Below are 19,477 nucleotides of genomic sequence, written 5' to 3' on the forward strand. Positions count from 1 at the left end.
GTTTTGTATGTGAAAAAGTCGAATAATTTGGACAGAACTTAGGTATTTTTACATGTTAATACAAGTTTGTTTTGTATGTGGAACTTAGATGTGTATTTTATGCGGAAAATCGAAGTCCTATTTAATAATTTGGAGAAAGAAAAAATATAAATATTTTGAATTTCATGTCTGTTGGGAAAAAAATCATTTTCATATTTATTCAAAAGTGACCACATAAAATTATTTCTTCCTTCTTTTTCCGGAGAATATTTTATGTTTCTTTTATATCAAAAACATCATAAGAATATTTTACCATCAATATTTTGTATCAATTTAATTCATGCATCAAAAGATTTTTTTTCTTTCTTCTTAATTTCACTATCGAATTAATATTTTATCTGAAAACATAATTGAACATTTCATTTCCCTCGAATCAAAGAACGACAATGAGTTGGGAACTTGGGATGAAAAAATATGTCATTGTCACCGTCTCATCTAACTTTTACCCCACTTTTCAACTTGTCTCTATTTTTTTTTTCTTTTTAATAAATATAATTAAGACAATTTTTTTTTCGAATTTAAAGACTATCACATACTACAATTTACCTAGAATATATAATACCTAAATGTATATATATTTTCAAAGGATAAAATTACATATTTAGGGTACACAAAAATTAATAACGCAGGGATTAGTAATGCAAAATTTATTTCTATATTTCCCATCTCATTTTGTGTTTGGATTAAAACTACATAAAAAGCTTCTTTCTAATAATAAGCTTGAATATTAGGTAGTTGAATCAAGGTAGATGATTTTCGGACAAAATTATTTTTTACGGCCTTCTAATTAGCTATGAGAGGAACAATTTTGTTATCATATTTGTTGTTTTTTCGCTTGAATTATTTGAGAATAAATAATTGTCATCTTAATAAATTGATCGCTCACAAAATGCCATTTTCAATTTTAAAAAGATAAACAATCTACTTTTAAAATTGAAAAGACGGTCAACAATGGTAAAATTGAATAAACCATCTATAGTTACACATAAAAAATTGCTAGTTGTAGTTTTAGTATGTAATGTATGTTTAAATTCTTCAAAATACAAATGATTAGAAAACCACACAAGTCTCTCTCTCTCTCTCTCTCTCTCTCTCTCTCTCTATATATATATATATATATATATATATATATATATATATATATATTCAATTAAGACCACAAACGTCAAATACTCAAATTTTAAATTTATATTTATTTAGTAACAAACAACTCTCTCTAAATAATTTGTAAGTTAATTTATTCAAATAAATTTATTAGTACAAATATAAACCATAAAATCAAGAAAATAATTAAATGGATTTGAGGGGATATTTTAATCTTTACATAGACTTATCACATGATATTATATCCTATGTATTACTAATACCTCCAAATAGAAGGTATTACTGTAGAGGTGTCAAAATGGGCTTGCCCAACTCAACCCTAATGAGCTAGAGAGTTAAATGGGTTGGGGCGGGTTGATCCTTTTAATTAAAGGGCCAATAAAATAGCGGCCCAACCCAACCCTAAGCAGGTCACGGGTTGGGAAGTGTTGGTCCTTCAACAAAAAAATGAACAAAATTACACTCTTAGAAAGAGTATGGAATATTGACGTCTATGAACACGACATCAATTCATATAAAAATTCATTTATAAATCACACACTTCGGTGAATACTTACAAAAATACATTTATGAATCATACACTTTGATAAATACTTACAAAAATACATAATAGCCAACGTAAGCTTTAGCGGATAAATGTTGATCATTCCATCATTTCTCCCACAAAAAATTAGCTGGTTTGAAATATTTCCATCAACACAAGGCAGCCTAAATACTTAACAAATCTAAATTTCTAAATATTACATGACTTATTAATTAATGTTTTACAACTCCACTTCTGCTTTCACATCGATCACATTTGGATCAACATGTGATATTATTTCCTTAAGAAGTTGATCTTTATCTACAATTCACCATGTATGATAATGCAAAATAATTGATTTTTTATTTTTTAAAATATTTATTCATAAAATTATTACAAATAAAATACTATTAAAAATATGCATAAAAATATTTTAAAAAATTAATAGCCCACGGACTGGCCTCAGAGGCTTGCGGGTTGGACCTACGAGGCCAACGAGCCAAATAGGGCGGGATAAAAAGCCTCATTTATAAATGGGACAAAAAAATAAAAATATAGTATTGATGTATCCTACTATACTTGTATTGCCTAATCAAATTGGATAAATTACTTAAGTATCCAAATATATTTATATTCACAATTACCATTTTATTAATATTACAATACAAATATCTATGTATATAAGTATTATTAAATATAAACATTTGACATTTGATTGAACCACAAATATAAGTATAATGATTTGTATCACAAAAATCACTACTACAATCATACAAAAGGATCTTGAATTGGAAAGAATTGGGGGAGGGGGGATACAAAAAAATCTGTAATATAAGGATATTGATAAAAGAGAAGATATGAAATTAATTATGAGTTTAATAATGATTTTCTTATTTATTATTTATTTATATTAAATAAAAAAATGATTATTGATATACAATTAAATTTGCTATTTATTGTATAGTTATAGTCATATAACATAAAAAAAATTAAACTATAGTTGTATTATTTAAATGTATATTGAAGTTTGTCATATTATGTAAAAAAAATTTCAAAATATTAAACCCAACCCCACTTATTTCAAGAGTTGGGTTGGGCCGACCTCGCGGGCCAAACCATTTTGACGGCTCTAGGTATTAGGCCCAAATTCCTATCAAACATAGTACTAAATAATACCTTGCCTAGTATATAGATTATTTCTTTTAATGGAAAAGGGCCTAAAATACCCTTAAAGTATTAGAAATGGTACAAAATTACCCTTCATCTACCTATTGGCTCCAACATACCCTTCCCACCCACCTATTGGATCCAAAATATTCTTGTCATCCACCTTTTGGTTCAAAATTGACCACTTATTTAACGGTTTTATATATAAACTATTTAAATATTTTTTTAAATATGTGGCACTCAACTATTTGTTATAATTTAACTTATTAATATAATTTATAAATCAATCCACTACCCACCCATTACTAATTAAACCCCTCTAAATTAATAAATCCGTCACATTATTAATGTACAACAACAGATTAGCAACTACCAATTGAGTGTTTTTAAAATTTGAGGCGAAAATATCTATAGAAGTAAATTATCATACATTCAAGTGTCCAATAAAATTAACGATAAACTTAAAAGCCTGACTATGTTTATCTTAATTATTCTTACATCTCAATTATGTGATGTTACTTCATAGGTAAGTTTTTTTTTAAAATAATATATTAAAGGTTTTAAAACAAATAATAAATATTTATAAAATTATATTTTAAAAAAATGCATGAATTAACTTGGGATGTATTACTTCTTTATCTTTAATCATAAATTTCTCATTCAATCTTGAAAGAAAGTGTCCTCCCAAATAAGCGGCTCAATCTAAATTTAATTGGGGCTTCGATTCGGACTCGAATAATTTTGAATGTTATTTTCGGGAATCTATAATTTCATCGTGTTTTAGTAGTGTTTATGATGATTTTGATATTATAATTGGATTATTAATTGGGTGCGGTTTAGTTAGTAATTAGTGTGTAGTGGGTTGATTTATAAATTATATTAATAAATTTAATTATAACCAATAGTAAAACGTCAAGTATTTTAAAAAATATTTAAAGTGTTTGATTTTAAAACAATTAAAAAATTGGTCAATTTTGAATCCAAAGGTGACAAGGGTATTTTGGAGTCAATAGGTGGATGAAAAGGGCATTTTGGAGTCAATAGGTGAATGAAAAGAGCATTTTGAAGCCAATAAGTGGATGAAGGGCAATTTTATACCATTTTCAATACTTTAAGGGTATTTTAGGCCCTTTTTCGTTCTTTTAATGCAGCCTACCAAACGGTCCTTAAAATTTTTAAATTCCTTCTAAGGTAGTTTATATAACTTTATTTACTTTCTTATGAGCTATGCTTGCACTCGTAAATTTTCTACCCATTAATAACCTATTACTGCTACTACTATTACTACTACTACTGCTAATAATAATAATAATAATAATATAATGAAGACAGAGATGGCTCGACAATGTAAAAAAAAATATGTGAGGCCTCATTTTATTTTTTATAATAATAGGTTATAAGTTATTTATTTTTTAACAAATATTAAATACTATTTGTAGAAAAAGTAAACATTTTATGAAAATTGAAGGGATTAATAGAATAAATTTAACATATTTGAAGTACTATATCTAATAAAAATAATTTAAAATAAAAATAATTATATTCTCGAATGAAAACTAGAAGAAATAAATTACATAAAAATTATTAATAATTTAAATTTAAGACCCCATTTAATTTTTATTTTAGATTACTAATACACTTGAATCACTCCTGAATGAAGGTTATCGTTAATATCGAAGATTGATAGTTTTATATCTTTATGGATAGTTCTATATCTTTAACATCAATTTCAACTTTTTCAAAGGTAGAGTATATTTGATTCTAGTACCGAGTGAATGTTTATTTTAAGGTTAGGATTTCAATATAGGAATCAATCCAATTGGGTAATTCCTTGGTAAAGCTTCGATGATATGCTATATTATTTTTATTTTTATTTTTTATTTGATTTGATGTTTAATTAAATTTAGAATTTTTTATAGTCTGAACTTGAATTCTAAATCTCTAATAAAGAAAAGATTATCTCCCGCTGTATCATATCTATTAGTTTATATATGATAAACAATATTAGATTATTTAACTGTTCTCACTTATAAGTTCTAAATGATTAGTGAATTTTAATCATATTATATATCAAATGGTTTACCTAACAAATCTTCAAGAAAGAAAGTATTTAATATATATATATATATATTTAAAAAAAGTATATTATTTTTTGATATAGATATAAAATAAAATTTATAATAAAATAGAAGCATCTTAACCAAAATATGATCTAGAACTTACATTTTCCTTTTATTACTGGGTAGTGGGTTCTGGGCTGGCGAATTTTTCTATGGGCTTTAGTTCGGGTTTTAAAACAATACCGAAAAAAAAAAACCCGAGAATATTCCATCGAACAATTAGGGTTTACTGTGTAAAGTGCCACCGACCCGTTACCGTATAAATACCCCTTCTCCGTCTTTTCACCAAAGTGCCGTGTACTGCTAATTGCTAATCCACAGACCATACTTGAGCAAACATCAAAGAGGCAAAAATGGAGCAGACTTTCATCATGATCAAGCCTGATGGTGTCCAACGTGGCCTGGTTCGTCTTCTTAAATCGTGTTTCTTTTAGATCTATCACTTTGAGCTTTGATACAGTGTGTATTTTTGTTAAATAAATGTTACAAATTGTCAATTTTGTATCTTAGTTTACTAAATCCTTGATACGGCTGGCTCTTTTTTTTTTTCTTCTTACTGTGCACTCATTTGAATGTTATGCTTCAGGTTGGTGAGATTATCAGCAGATTTGAGAAGAAAGGATTCTCTTTGAAAGGTAAAATTTAATCAATTATTAAGAAGTATGATTAATTTAGTACTCGATTTATTGAATGTCCCAATTACAGCACAAAACACTTATGATTAGTCAGGACCCACACCGTAATGATTTTTCAATTGAGGTTTTGTTTATTTACATTAGAGTAATATTGTTTTGAACAGTTTAGTATGTTCCCCTTTCATCCTGGCGTAATTATTATCGCTGATGCATCATTATCCAGCTAATGTGTCATTGTTACCGTTAAAAGGATTCTTTTGATTTTGAATTTATTTTTGTTTTTTTTTACTATAATTGTTGATTTGGGTTGTGATTTTTACTTTACATGTATACAGGCTTGAAGCTCATTACTGTGGACCGTGCCTTTGCTGAGAAGCATTACGCAGACTTGTCGGCGAAGCCTTTCTTTAATGGGCTTGTTGAGTATATTGTTTCTGGACCTGTTGTTGCTATGGTCTGGGAGGGTAAGGGTGTAGTTGCCACTGGCAGGAAGATCATTGGAGCAACCAACCCCTTGGAGTCTGCTGCTGGAACTATCCGTGGTGATTTTGCTATTGACATTGGCAGGTAAAACATTTGTGTATATGAATAAACTACATCTACTTGTTATTTTAATGATCAACCTGCATAGAAGCCTGGTGATGTTACTAGTTTACTGTTTACTGTTGTTCTTGCTTATTACCCCGACCTTAAACATAGTGCTGATGTATAAGACCTCAACCTGTTTGATTACAGGAATGTCATCCATGGAAGTGATGCTGTTGAGAGTGCTAGGAAGGAGATCGCTCTTTGGTTCCCTGAAGGAATCGCGGAGTGGCAGAGCAGCCTTCACTCTTGGATCTATGAATAGAAGAGTTTTATGAATTTAGAACTCTCTTTATGCTGTTAGCCTGTTTGGTTTTAACTTATGAATTTTGTATGTCATTTGAATCTAGAAGTTTGGTATTTGAGATTTAATGATGTTCCTTATTTCTAGCATATTTTATATGTGATATTTGATCTTATGTGTGTGCTGTTTCAAGCTAGTAAATTTTAAGCATGTTTGCTTCACTTGTTTCTCTATTTTTGTAAAAGAAAAAAGCAGCTTGAATTTTTTCAAAAATCAGTGTGTAACGTTACCTTAATTGTGTGCTGTGGCTCTATAGATGGTAGTTGGCATATGTTTCCGTGCAATTTGCTCTTAAGATTTGGCAACTTCGGTGCTTGTGGAAGTAAATTCTTGGTTCATAGTCATTATTACTTCAATCGACTTTTGTCCGAAAGAGGTCAGTATTTGGAGCTTAGTCTCTTCTGGCATAATAACCAATTTAAAGTAAGGTCTATCTATTTCTTGTTAGGTGTTTATCTGAAAAATATCTAGCAAAAATAAATAAATTATGAAGCGTGGCACAACTGCCTAAAGTTGACATGTAGAACTCTTTCACTTAAAGCCTTTGTCCATGGTTTAGCTGTCGATACTTGTTCTCATTGCTCATGAGCTGGCAAACGCCCGCACGGGATGTAACTGCATGTTGCAGGTACTAACCAAATTTTGGAGCCGAGTAATGCACGCTAATTTTGTTAATAATATGACACAGGAGACAGAGGTTATGTTGAGGTGACTGCTAAATCAACAGATGGTGTAAGTTGACACACCAACAATCTTCGGTTAGGGAACCCAAAGATGGATTCTCCTTTTGACATGACCTCACAAGTAGGTTAGTTGGCAATCATAGGTGCCTTTTAAAATGATTGTGGTATATTTAATTACATTCCAAAAGGATTCAAGATATAAGATGTACGAATACAGGCCACGCTCAAATCACAATCTCTTTCAGGGTTCAGTCAGTTTATGCAGACACGTCTTGGTCTAAAGTATTACAAAGTCTTGTTTATAGACAGACTATTGATGGTTACCACCTTACGAGTTAATTAAAGAGAAAGGTAGTCTTCTGAAGGCAATCTTGAATTTCCTACCATCACTACTGAGACCAATCATCAGGTGTGACCTTTTCCAAAATCAAGAAACAGGGGAATGACATTGTACTTGCTCTAACATTAATCCCAATTTTCCCTATCCGCTGACTTCTACAAAGTAACACCCACCATCCAAAGCTACTACGCAACACCACCACCAACAAATGCCACAAAACATGCATACGGAAGCCATTCTCATTTTCTTAAAAGTCAAGCCTACAAACACTATCGACTAAGAAGGTTGTATGATGGTAAATCTTCTAGCCGTGTAATGTCTTCTTGCAGTAGCTCCTCTTCTAGTTGACGACGAGTAGCCTTCATGACCGCCTGCAACCACATAGCATATCTAAAATCAGGAATGCAGGGATTCTACACGTTCACATGTTGTGTAATACGAAGTAGTAAGATATCCGTAGTGAATTTCTCTGATTGAACCCAATGGCTAAAATACAACTAAATAATTACAACAACAAAGAGTCAACAACAAGTTACTCAGAAACCACTATCCAGTAAAAGCAAAATTGCAGGCTGCTCTGTTGCCAAGGATTTCACATCTCCTTGATGTTAAGATAATGCTAGCCAAAGTGAAACAATTAAGAAAAACATTTACGTAAAAAGGACATGAACATTTTTTCAAATGGAAAAGAACTGGATTAGGCAGCAGCAGAATTTGATCATTCCATATCCATAACTAAATAACAGTAAGCTGAAAATACATACATTGAAGTCCATATATGATGCGCGCATGGCAAGCCACTGGTTGTCCATCAGCTTAAATGTGATGCAATATAGCAGATCAAACGCTGATTCATTTTCTGTAAAAATGAAACAACTTTGCTTAGAAGAGCAAAGGAAAAATGCAGATGAAAGTAGGACTTCTCATTTGTGAAGGAATAAATAAAGATTCACTGACTTCTCTTATTCAACACAGAAGAGAAGTAGAAACAAAAAGACATATCTAATCGCAGTAAATAATGCATCAAATGAAGGAGAAATTAGAAGCACTTTACGAAAAACTGAAGTAGAGACAGATCTAAAAAAAATGTACCTGCAAGAAACTTCAAGAAAGTAGCCCCCACCAAATTTCTGGGTTTTACTGAAGAAATAAAAGCACAATTAATTACGATATCAAAACAAGTTTCCAGGGAGAATTAACCATCTTTGGTTGGACTATATACTTGTGCAAGAGAGACTCTGCATTGATTGTTAGAAACTCAAATCTCATTTTTATTAGATGGACCTACTTAAAAGCATATAGACTGGAATTCTGTCAAGACTTTCACAACTTTGAGTATATAAAAGAGTGTAGATGTGGTTCACGTACAAGCTTCTAGATCAAGCATCTGGATAAGCATAAATGTGATATTGACACCAGCAACAGCAAATGGGTATTCCCAAATTGCTCTATCACCTTCCTGCTTTCGGAGAAGATCCTGGAAAGATCTCTGCAAATAAAATTACGAAAAGAGAATAAATAGATGAATCTAGAACTTTATACTGTCGCATAATCATTATATTGGTTAACTGAAACTTACTTCTGAACAATCCTTCTTTCACGGATCCACAATTATTTCACATAAATCAAGGATAATGTGCACTTCTATAGATAATTGTTGGTGTGATAGAGACAGAAATTATTGAATTTTTGTTCATGGATGTTATAGTATGCTCTTATGAATCTTTCTCCAAGTTGAGTAACACAAAGCCCTTTATTTTACTAATAGAAGACACTCATATATTTCACATAAAATGACAAGATCCAGAGTGGGAAAGATCAGTTTTGTTGATTCACAGATGCCTGAATAATAGGACAACAGTTCTAATTTAATTGTACAAATTTGAAGGCCTCATTCACCTGAGCAAGTTATTCAAAAGGAGAATAAAATATACAATTTAGCAGAATTATTTTCAGAAATTCATCTAACATCAAGCTCACTGTGCTTGGTTCAATCTTTTCTGAAAAGTATTTAGTAGATCTATCAAAGTTCATTATAAAGGCTTATTTTAGCATGCCGATCATCCTTTCCGTGATTTTCTCCAAAGCTTACCATAGAGAAAAGTAATTGATAAACACTTAACTTCTAAATTAAATGATTATTGTTAAAGACAAATATACAGCCTTCTCCTGAATGTAACTTTTCCAGTCAGGATACATATGATATATAAACCACTTATGTCATCATATCACACAATCCAACATCACAAAACCAATTCAGATTTGACGTCCAAGGCATAATTTTGTGCTAACTTTGAGGGTCTCCAGATACACAACTTTCCAACTAAATATATACCATCCAGCAAAAGTTAGGGAGTGGGAAATATTGTTGCACATAATTTTTTTAATTATTTATGGTACCTCCACTCCGATCCCCACCCACCCACACAAACACCGGAAAAAAAGACAAGAAGGGCAACAGCTTTTCCCCCTTCACCCCTCGGTTGTTTGAAACCCATAACTCATGGTTGGGGAACAGGGCCCTTTCACAAGACTATCCCTCCCTTGACAGTTGACAACTTGACGCGCATGAAGATAAGCAATTTAATAGTCTGATTAACAAACATTTATCCAATTTTACAAGAAACAAAGAGATACTAGATGACAATAAAGCCCTTTTTTCCTACTTGGTCAGCCAAGTTCTAAACCGTTTTTCCTTCTTGGTCATCCAAGTTCTAAAGCATTGTGCCTGATTTATCCATTACCGTACATTTTACCCATAAACGTAATTAATGCCATAAATACCTTTCCAGCTATTTTTTATATGCTGTTATCACCAAGAGATGATGACTAGGTTCCTACTTAAATTGTGTAGAACATCATAAAGAAATCCAGAGATAATTATCACATCGTTTAGTATGCACCCACCATACCCCCCCCCCCCCACACACAATAATAATAAAAAAAAAAACTACCACAATTTCTGAGTTGAGCAAGCAATTAAAAAACCATATGTTTCTATGCATAGGGGAAACAAAAGGCGTGCGTAAGTGAAGTAATTCAGGTGTAACATAACAATTTGAATAGCTACAATCTCCGGATGCAAATACCCAGTACCTGCTTAGAAAAAAAGAACCTAGGACTGTCAGGTTTCCCATCGCCACAAAATAACAGCAGACAAAGTTATCTTTTCCTAGTAATTTGCGCACTCTTAACAGTATGCATACATATGCTTAGAATGTTTGACATAGAGTGAGGAAAGAGGACATACCGGGAAATTCCTCGCAAAGTATAACAAGTTCTCCAGTGATATAAATCCACCACCCCTACAGAATCAATGAAACAACTTAAAACCAACATAAGATTGCAACAGGCAGAAACGGAAATTATCAGAAAGATGTTAATAAGCCTGAGAATAATCCTCCTTTTTCTTCATTTAAATTTTGGGCGGAGTGGGTGCTGATGTACCTAAAGTCAGTAGATGGATCTTTTCCTTGCCAGCCCATTTCCTTCCACTGTTCAGATATCAAGCCACGAAGTTGTTCCTCAGGAAAGGCAACTTTCCACAAAGCTTTTAAAGCTTCCTTTAGGTCAAAAACAAAAAAAAAATCTTGAGAAAAAAGAATGTCATACCTGAATGAAATGTCAAAGTCTTACAGATATTAAGCTATTGCAAACAACTAAGATGTCTTGCAGAGAAGGTACCTGATGTTCAGGGATTAAACTATCATATGCAACGTCTATACGGTTTTGTAGCCTTAGCAAACATTCCTCCTGAGATTAACAAAGAGCGGAAAAAGCATCAAATTAGCATCCAATATGTAGAAGCTATTCCATACTTCTACACCATGGCTAAGCTAACTCTTGTACATGACATTTTGAAAGAAGAAAACAAGAAATTTTGAAGAAGTGAGCAGACGCCAAGTAGAGAGTTATGGGCAATCTCATTAAAGTGGAAAGCCAGAAAATTAGGCAAATCACTAGTGCCGAAGACATGGCACAGTTAGAAATAAATATCACAGCATATACAAACGCACATGAGCACATTTGTCTAACTCAACAAGATAAGTAAGAACAACATTAAAAATACAAACTAGTACTGCACACAACTGGACTTCTATGATACTGCAGACTGAAATTCAGACTATTTCATTGTGTTTTATGACATTCTCAGTATTCAGCAAGCAGGAAATATAAACTTAATATAACCTCCACAAACATATTACCTGGGATGGAGTTAAATCAAATGATGGACGAGCATCACTCTCCCTCCTTTGAACACAAACACATGAAAGGCCTCTGCCTAGCCATGCAGCTGATCCTGCCACAACCTCCGCTGTAACAAAATAAAATGATTGGCAAAAGAAAATGGAAACCCTGGATTTTCCAATGATGAAATGCCTCTATTACAAGTGAGACTAGAATGCAGATGCCAGATCAAAAAGCACTTCTTTCAAGAAACACTTTCACATATGATAAGAAAAATTTGGTTATTTTAGGGTATAATACTGTCAACACTAAACAATGTGACGAGTATATGCTTAATTACGTTTTCAGGAAACTATGATACAAATAAACTACAGCACATGACATGAAAATGGAAATAAACACAACACGTGTAAGGACATTTCCTGCTAGGGTTAGTATTTTAGTGGCTACATAAGTATCCTTAAGTGAATCTGATTTAGTCAACAATCTTGATAGAGTTAGGAAGAAATGCATTCAATAAAATCAAGGCCACATTAGCAGACTGTTTCCTGCAAATATATGAGTCAAACAGTATATTCAAATGTTTGTAAAAAAATAAATAAATCTAGTCGTACAATTCAATGAAGCTACATTGGTAATCAACTAATGGGATATATGGTTCAAAAAAGGTGAAACAAAACAATATCCAATCAGTTCATGTTACCCAAAATGTGGATTCTATAAAATGAGTTTACCCACAAATGAATATCAACTAGCTTCAATGGTCTAGCTAGAGCTTGGCATACAACTTTTATATGACCATAATGTTCTATTTTTTTTTAAATAAGAAAAAGTTCTAGTATCAACATTGAATAGAGCTGAAGTTCATCACCTGAATATGAATTATAGTACTAGATATCTTTCTCCTACGGCTAAGCAAACACTAAAAACAGAAGAGATTAATGGAGAATTCTAAGTACGATGAACCATAATCATGGTAAGTAGAACACAACAAGAGAAGTAGACCATCCTCTGATACAAATAGTTAAAGACAACGTACTCTGTTAAGCCCTACTTAACTTCGTTAAAGATAAAAAAAGTATCCAGCACCATTCCCAAAAAAAACAATATGAATGAACGTAACTGTACTAATATTTCCTAATTCTCTGTCCCACTGTGAGAATATGCTGGATTGATTCAGTCAATTAAAAGACACACTTCCTGCAATTCCTATGGGAAAACTCAATAGTAGATCAACCAAAAAGCACAAGGCATAAATAGCAGTGAGATCTATAGCCATGTGACAGCAGTAAATGTACTTTTTGGGAAAAGAAATTAGGCAACTATTTACAAGGATTCCTGCCTTATATCTATATCTACAGAATAATAAATCACAATGCGTGAGCACAAACTGTATTTTTTTTCCTCTTTCTGGTCCATGTGAGACACTATGTGCACAGGAAAAATCTGTCAATACATTCTTCATAGATCTATTGACAAGATTAAGAAGAGACATGACCCTCAGTAAAACAACTAGTTCACTTTACTCAAACAATAGGAAGCAGAAAAACTGTTAACGATACTCAAAATATTTTACAACTAGCAAGGTCATCCTTTCTAAGCAACTCCTCTAGCAACAAAACCATCGAGCATAAGCTGAACCAACCAAAAATCAAAATCCATTTTACCCGAACTTACTTATAGTAACTCAGTTATATAAACAAGGTAATTCATCCTCCACAACCAAAGTAATTGTTGTAAAACCTACACAAACTGAATAAAACCAAATTCTGTTACTAACATCCGAGACAGTTTTCCTCTTCAGGTAGCTCAGGCATGTTCAAAACATGCTCTGAGGCAGCTTTATCTACAGAAAACTTCAGAACTGGTAAATCACAAATTAACTCTATGAAACCGATCTTATCCAAACAAAATGCATGAATCTATTGATTATCCAAACCGTAACGGTAGGTACAACACCAAAACTTCAGGGAAAGAAAATGAATTAAGCAGCAGATGAAAACTCACCACACATGTCAATGCAAGTAGGCATGAATGCACCTAATTTTTCAATTCACAGATCCAAAACCTCAATTAATTTACTCCTGACATAGACGGAGACCAATCGGTAATACATACAGACAGAAATACACCGATAGTAACAGCAAAAACAGAGAGAGATAGAGACAGAGAGAGAAATATCGATATATAGAGAGAGAATGAGCGAATGTTTGTACTGTTAGGTAAAGTAAAAAAGTAAATATACCAGAAGTCGTATGACAAGCATTGCCTCTTTCAAGTCCTTGAGATATCCTCCTTACAGCCACGAACGATCCTCCTCTGTCATCCATACTTTTCAGCTAATCGAAAAATTATTCTCTACAATACTTGCATCACATTCAACCTCCTCCAAACAACAACACACTCCAATGCTCCTCCGTCAATGAAAACGTAAGCCAAAAATCTCAAATAACGAAGTTGAATTCCTTTTTCACAGAGAAATGCACAATCAATTAATCCTCCGGTGGAATCTCGAGATCTGAAATCGGAATACGAACGGCAGGAAAGGAGATCAACCACGCCAAAACCTCCGGTATATTTGTGTATGTAGCTATATCTGAAGGTGAATGTTCAACATATACATATATATATATATAGGATAATATGATATTATATGAATATAGAGAGAGAAAACGAGAGTGGTGAGGGTATTCTCTTTTTCTCTCTCTAAATGTGTTTCTCTATCTAGATATTCTGCTCTGCAACTTCTTCGCTCCGAACAGATTTGTAAAACGGAGAAGAGGAGCGAAGAAGGGGTAAGTGGGTGGTTTTGGAGCCGGGGGGGGAGGGGTAGGGGTATGTGAATGTGATATTATATAAGCTGTTGAGCAGTTTCGTTGAGTTGGGTGGCATTCGCGTCTGTTATGGTGGGGGTGGGGACTGGGGGTGGGGTGGGGGAACGGCGATTATTGAGAAAAACGGTTACAGGCTTAAGTAATGTTTTTCAATTATTCTTTTTATAACATTATACTTATTCTATTTATATTTAATTATCAATCATTTTAAGTTTTACGTCTCTTCATAAACTTGGTAACTTGTTATTGTATTTTTATTTTAATGTTCTGTTGAGGTCAATTTTATAAATGAATATGAATTAGTTTATTTTAATTAATTAATTTGACATATAAATATAAATTAATAATTTAATTTTTTTATATTGGTCGAAATAATGATAAGTACTTTATCTATTTTGTATTAATACTTTATCTATTCTGTATTAATAGATTTTTTCATTATTCAAAATAATCAAAATGGTTCAAAGTTTAGAAGGGATGTTTAAAATTTTTTTAGATAAATTGCTCTACTTACAAAATTATATTTATAATTTCACAAAGAATAATAATAATGAGTAAGATATAAATTATGTTGTTGAATGTTTTCTTAATAAATGTATATTACATTACAAATTCAGTTAATATAGAATAAAGAAAATAGTAAAAGTTAATTTTTATGTTTAATAGAGCCGATATATAAATACAAATGGATGAAGTAATTGAATCAATATGAATTATTAATTTAATTACAGTAAAATAAGATATTCGTAGCTGATTTACTATTTCCTTTGTGAAAGCTGGATGTATATTCTCGAATTGACTACAGTAAATGAAGGAATTTGCATCATTTGAAAATTTGTACTTGATCAGAATATTTGGTCAGCTAATAATTTTCTTTATTAAGCATCTTCTTAAAATAATTAAGACGTTACTGTCATTAGAAAAAATTTAATATGAAGATAGTGAAAGTTGAACCTTCACGTTTTTTGTTTAAACTTTTATCAATCTCACGAGGAATGCATGGAAATAATATTATGATTATGGATTGGGTAAGCGTTTAATTCGAAAAGAAGATATAATTGAATTCGTTACGAGGTTAAATGATTCACAAATTGATTTGACTTGTAAAATAGAAATTAAGTTAATACATTGTATGGTAAATGTATATAAAGAATAATATTAGAATTGGTGGACGAATCAATAAAATTGGATTGTGGATGCTTCAATTACAATTTTAATGACAATTTTAAGTGTTCATTTGAAAATGTAGGTTCCGATATAAATGCTTTTGTGTGTGTTTTAGCCTAAACAGAAAAATGGTGGTAGGAAGCTTAGAGTTGAGAAAATGTTAATATAATGTGTTATATCGTCAAAATTTCAACCATTTACAAGTGATTAGTTTAGTTAGTTATTTTATTTTGTTTTGTTTCTCATTCGATATACGAAGCTCACATTGTAGGTCTTATTAGATTCGAATCGCGCACTGCAGAGCCTATTTGGGATGACGCTCCCAACATAATTTTCTCCATACCCAAGACTTAAACCTGAGACTTCTGATTAAGGGTGAAACACTCCAACGATAAATATTTATGAACAACACATAGTAACACTTTATTTGCGCATATCATTATGCACACCAACGATAAATATTTCGGGCCATAAATATTTACCTCTATTAAAAGAAGCTCTGGTTGACATGAAATTATAATTGGAAGTGGTTAGAATTGGATATATAACAATTCTGATTACTCTTATTGGTAATTCGTTAAAAATAATTTAATCCAGAATAATTTATTCAGTTGATTCTTTTATATTATTTTACTGTTAAATAATTTTATTCTACAGTCATATATATAGTCGAGGAATAATTTTTTTCCTTACAAGAACCTACTAACATAGGCTCAAACTTAATATTTAGGTACATAAAATATTATTTTATATGCATAAATAAATTATCGAAAATTTAATAATTTAAAAAGATTGTAATTTACCATTCATAAATTTGTTGGTCGTTGTGACAAGTTGGTAAAAATAATTATTTTATTTGTTAAAAGGGCTCCTTATCCCTACACTCCTAATATTAGGTGGTTAGGTCTAAATTCAACTTGTGCATTTTGACTTGGTTGTCAAAGTACAGATTTTTTAATTGCTCTACTTTTTTGGGACTTATTGATCAAATCTTTTATTAAAAAAGTTCCTTAGATTCTTTCAAGGCCTTTTAAATGATAAAAAGTTGTCACTTTATTTAAATTTATAAAGGTGTAAATTTAAGTATTAAAGAATTCAAGAATTGAGCACAAATTGAGGTGAAAATTGCTTCCATAGTTTGACTTGTATTTTGAAATTTTAAGTCTTATGGGAATGTGAGTATTTTATTAGTGAGCATTTTATCGATTCGTATATTATCTCTAAAATTTATAATTTACTTTATTTATTTTTTAATGACCATATAATATTTATATTTACTATTTGATTAATTCAAATTTTGACTATACAAAATTTATTTTAAAAAATTATTTTTTTTATCAGAGATTTCTCGATCCGTAAAATTTAAATATGAGGCACCTGCTTAAGATGAATATATATATATATCTCATTCATCCACTAGACATGTACATAGTATTTAAGTCATTATGGTTGATAACTAACTAAGTATATAGTTATTATCATTTGAGAACTAATAAGTTTTGTTAGCAATACATGAGGGACAATAATTTAAAGGAACTATTAGAGAATCTAGCAGAGGACCAGTGTTTTTAAGACTAATGAACACATATATATAAGTGCATGAGCATGAGACATGAGGGATTGGATAAATAAAATAAATTGGATCACATGGGATGTTGGTATAGAGGGATCATAAACTTGATGGAAAATACTTCATTAAATCACTTGTGACCCTACACTTATTCTATATCATTTGTACTTGTGGGTTACACATATATTTTGTCATGAATGATTAAAACTTCCAAATCAAATCAATGTAATATATGGCCTACAATATGCATGGGTTCTTAAAAGTTTGTTAGTGTGATTAGATTGCTTTGCTTAGGAGGCAACTATACTATGCATTATTTAAGATGTTATATATATTATATACTATAAGTGGTATGTAAAGGGATGTAATTGTATCGTATAGTTTTGTTATTGGTGAACTTATCAATTGATTGAACAAAAGATCGACATGAAAAGTCGATATTCTTGATACAGAATTTTGTTAGATATATATTTTTTAAATAACTTTGTTGGACATTAATATAAGTAAGAAAGTATATAAGAGAAAATTGATAGTATCAAAATTCTGACGCTATAAGTATACAGAACCTAAACTTCGATCGAATGATCAATAATATATAAAAAAGGGAAGAAAATATAATTAATTGATTATTCAAATGTAACAATATTAGGTATATATATAGCTTTTGGTTTGGAGATCTCATGATTTTTCATGTGCCAAGCATATGTTGTGGTCCAATTGGCATCTTTTGTAGTCCTTTCTATTCCTTTCACACCACTCTTCATCACTTTGGCATTCACCCCCCACCCCCAAAAAAAATTCACTAGTTTGATGTTTTTTACTTATTATTTTTTGTATTTAGCAAAATATAGAAATATAATTTCAAGAAAAGTTATACGTAATCTATCAAAAATAATTATGGAACGAGACCGATGCATAATGGAATGGTGACGGTGGCAGTGGGAGTGGGGGTTGGGGTGGTGAATCATGAGTTTGAAGTTCGAGGGACGTTGTAAGGAAGAGATAATCTATTTATTGAACTTCTTTTTTTCACGATAACTGAATAGGTCGTATACTTTTTAGTAAGATTTTTTTTGGAGATTTCGCATGAATACACTTGTAAAGTTTATAAAGGCGGCAATTATGATCGAATAGTAAAATGAGAGACAATTTTAACTCGAAAATCAATCTTAAGGACAACTGAGATCCAATAGGTGAAGAAAAAGCAAAATTAAATTGTTTTTAATACTTTAAGAGTATTTTTTTTAAAAAAAAAAATCTCATTTAATTTAATTCAATATAGTATCCTATTTATTACTATAGTAGCCTTGAATAAACCATTAGATAGCAAATAAAATGTTTAATATATGGCCCTATTTTGATGCATTATTTGTAAATCACTAATTTTGTGTCATTTTCCATTTGGTCTACATGTATAGCTGCTCTAGCTTGGAGTTTTGTGAAATGGAGTTAGATGGTCACTGGGGCTACTATATTTAATTGATATCATTGTGAGATTTGGTGAAAGTTACAAAGCCATTTGAAGACTATTTAAGCTTCAAATATCAACATCATTGTGTTGGATAAAAGATGGTAATTCACTCAACATTAGGGCCACCTCTTTTTTTTTTTCTTTTGGTTGGTAAGAGTATGAGATCATTAAACACACTGTTAACAATCTTTTATAATATTTTTCAGGATAAATGTGGGCTCCAATTGATGAAAAAGCTAATGTGCAAATGCTGGTAAAAATGCAAACATATTATGGGGAGGGCAAAAGAATAATTCTAGATGTACATTTAGAAGGTAAAAAGTAGCCATTTGAGAAAGTTGAAGATACTTTTGGAATAAAAAAAAAAAAAGAAAGTCAAGGTGTTTGATCATTTAAAAAAAAAAAAAAAATTATTTTTAGATTGTAGCAGAAATAATCTTTGAGAAGTTTAAGAAATACTTTTGTTTGTCTAAAAACATTTTTGTAACATTGATCAAATACAAAATATTGCTTTGCTATCCGCAAAAGTGATTTTCAACACAAATAATTGCTACCCAAAAGTACTTTCTCAAAAAATACTTATGAGAAGAAAAACAATTTTTAAATAAATAAATTTTGAAACTTGATCAAATTGATTATAAATATCTTTTCACCTGGCAAAAATTAATATTCTTTCAATCCATTATTATTTATCTACTAAACTAAAAATAAATTTTTACTTTCATTTATTCACTTTGAAAATCAGGA

At 31.0% G+C, this 19,477-nt stretch overlaps 2 protein-coding genes across 3 annotated transcripts; one reads left to right on the forward strand and one right to left on the reverse strand.

Annotated features, from left to right (window-relative positions):
- Window positions 1-5,240: 5,240 nt before the first annotated feature.
- Window positions 5,241-6,748, forward strand: NDK (nucleoside diphosphate kinase). Its single transcript, NM_001247245.2, has 4 exons — window positions 5,241-5,357; window positions 5,540-5,588; window positions 5,924-6,155; window positions 6,324-6,748. Exons 1-4 carry the CDS (start codon window positions 5,307-5,309, stop codon window positions 6,436-6,438), a joined length of 447 nt encoding a protein of 148 aa, NP_001234174.2. The 5' UTR covers window positions 5,241-5,306; the 3' UTR covers window positions 6,439-6,748.
- A 538-nt stretch (window positions 6,749-7,286) lies between these two features.
- LOC101254335 (uncharacterized) lies at window positions 7,287-14,680 on the reverse strand. Of its 2 annotated transcripts, XM_010326949.4 has the most exons (10): window positions 13,934-14,513; window positions 13,696-13,772; window positions 11,706-11,815; window positions 11,185-11,253; window positions 10,948-11,063; window positions 10,751-10,805; window positions 8,869-8,989; window positions 8,593-8,640; window positions 8,265-8,359; window positions 7,287-7,871 (listed from the first exon to the last, which is right to left on the reverse strand). In XM_010326949.4, the coding sequence occupies exons 2-10, from the start codon at window positions 13,718-13,720 to the stop codon at window positions 7,770-7,772; spliced, it is 741 nt and encodes a 246-aa protein (XP_010325251.1). In that variant the 5' UTR covers window positions 13,721-13,772; window positions 13,934-14,513; the 3' UTR covers window positions 7,287-7,769. The 2 variants fall into 2 exon arrangements, with proteins under 2 accessions (XP_010325251.1, XP_004229736.1); XM_004229688.5 differs by lacking the exon at window positions 13,696-13,772 and having other exon boundaries at window positions 13,934-14,680.
- Window positions 14,681-19,477: the final 4,797 nt, after the last annotated feature.

The sequence above is a fragment of the Solanum lycopersicum genome, chromosome 1 (assembly GCF_036512215.1).
Source record: "Solanum lycopersicum chromosome 1, SLM_r2.1".
NCBI classification, from domain to species: Eukaryota; Viridiplantae; Streptophyta; class Magnoliopsida; order Solanales; family Solanaceae; genus Solanum; species Solanum lycopersicum.

Bases quoted from the DNA above. Each gene is read 5' to 3' on its own strand.
- NDK (NM_001247245.2), top strand. From the start codon at position 5,307: ATGGAGCAGACTTTCATCATGATCAAGCCTGATGGTGTCCAACGTGGC. The intron at 5,358-5,539 runs GTTCGTCTTCTT...GTTATGCTTCAG, and splicing joins ATGGTGTCCAACGTGGCCTG to GTTGGTGAGATTATCAGCAG. The intron at 5,589-5,923 runs GTAAAATTTAAT...ACATGTATACAG, and splicing joins GAAAGGATTCTCTTTGAAAG to GCTTGAAGCTCATTACTGTG.
- LOC101254335 (XM_004229688.5), bottom strand. From the start codon at position 14,018: ATGGATGACAGAGGAGGATCGTTCGTGGCTGTAAGGAGGATATCTCAA. The intron at 11,816-13,933 runs GTATATTTACTT...ATTTTGTTACAG, and splicing joins TGCTTGTCATACGACTTCTG to CGGAGGTTGTGGCAGGATCA. The intron at 11,064-11,184 runs GTACCTTCTCTG...TTTGACCTAAAG, and splicing joins GTTTAATCCCTGAACATCAG to GAAGCTTTAAAAGCTTTGTG.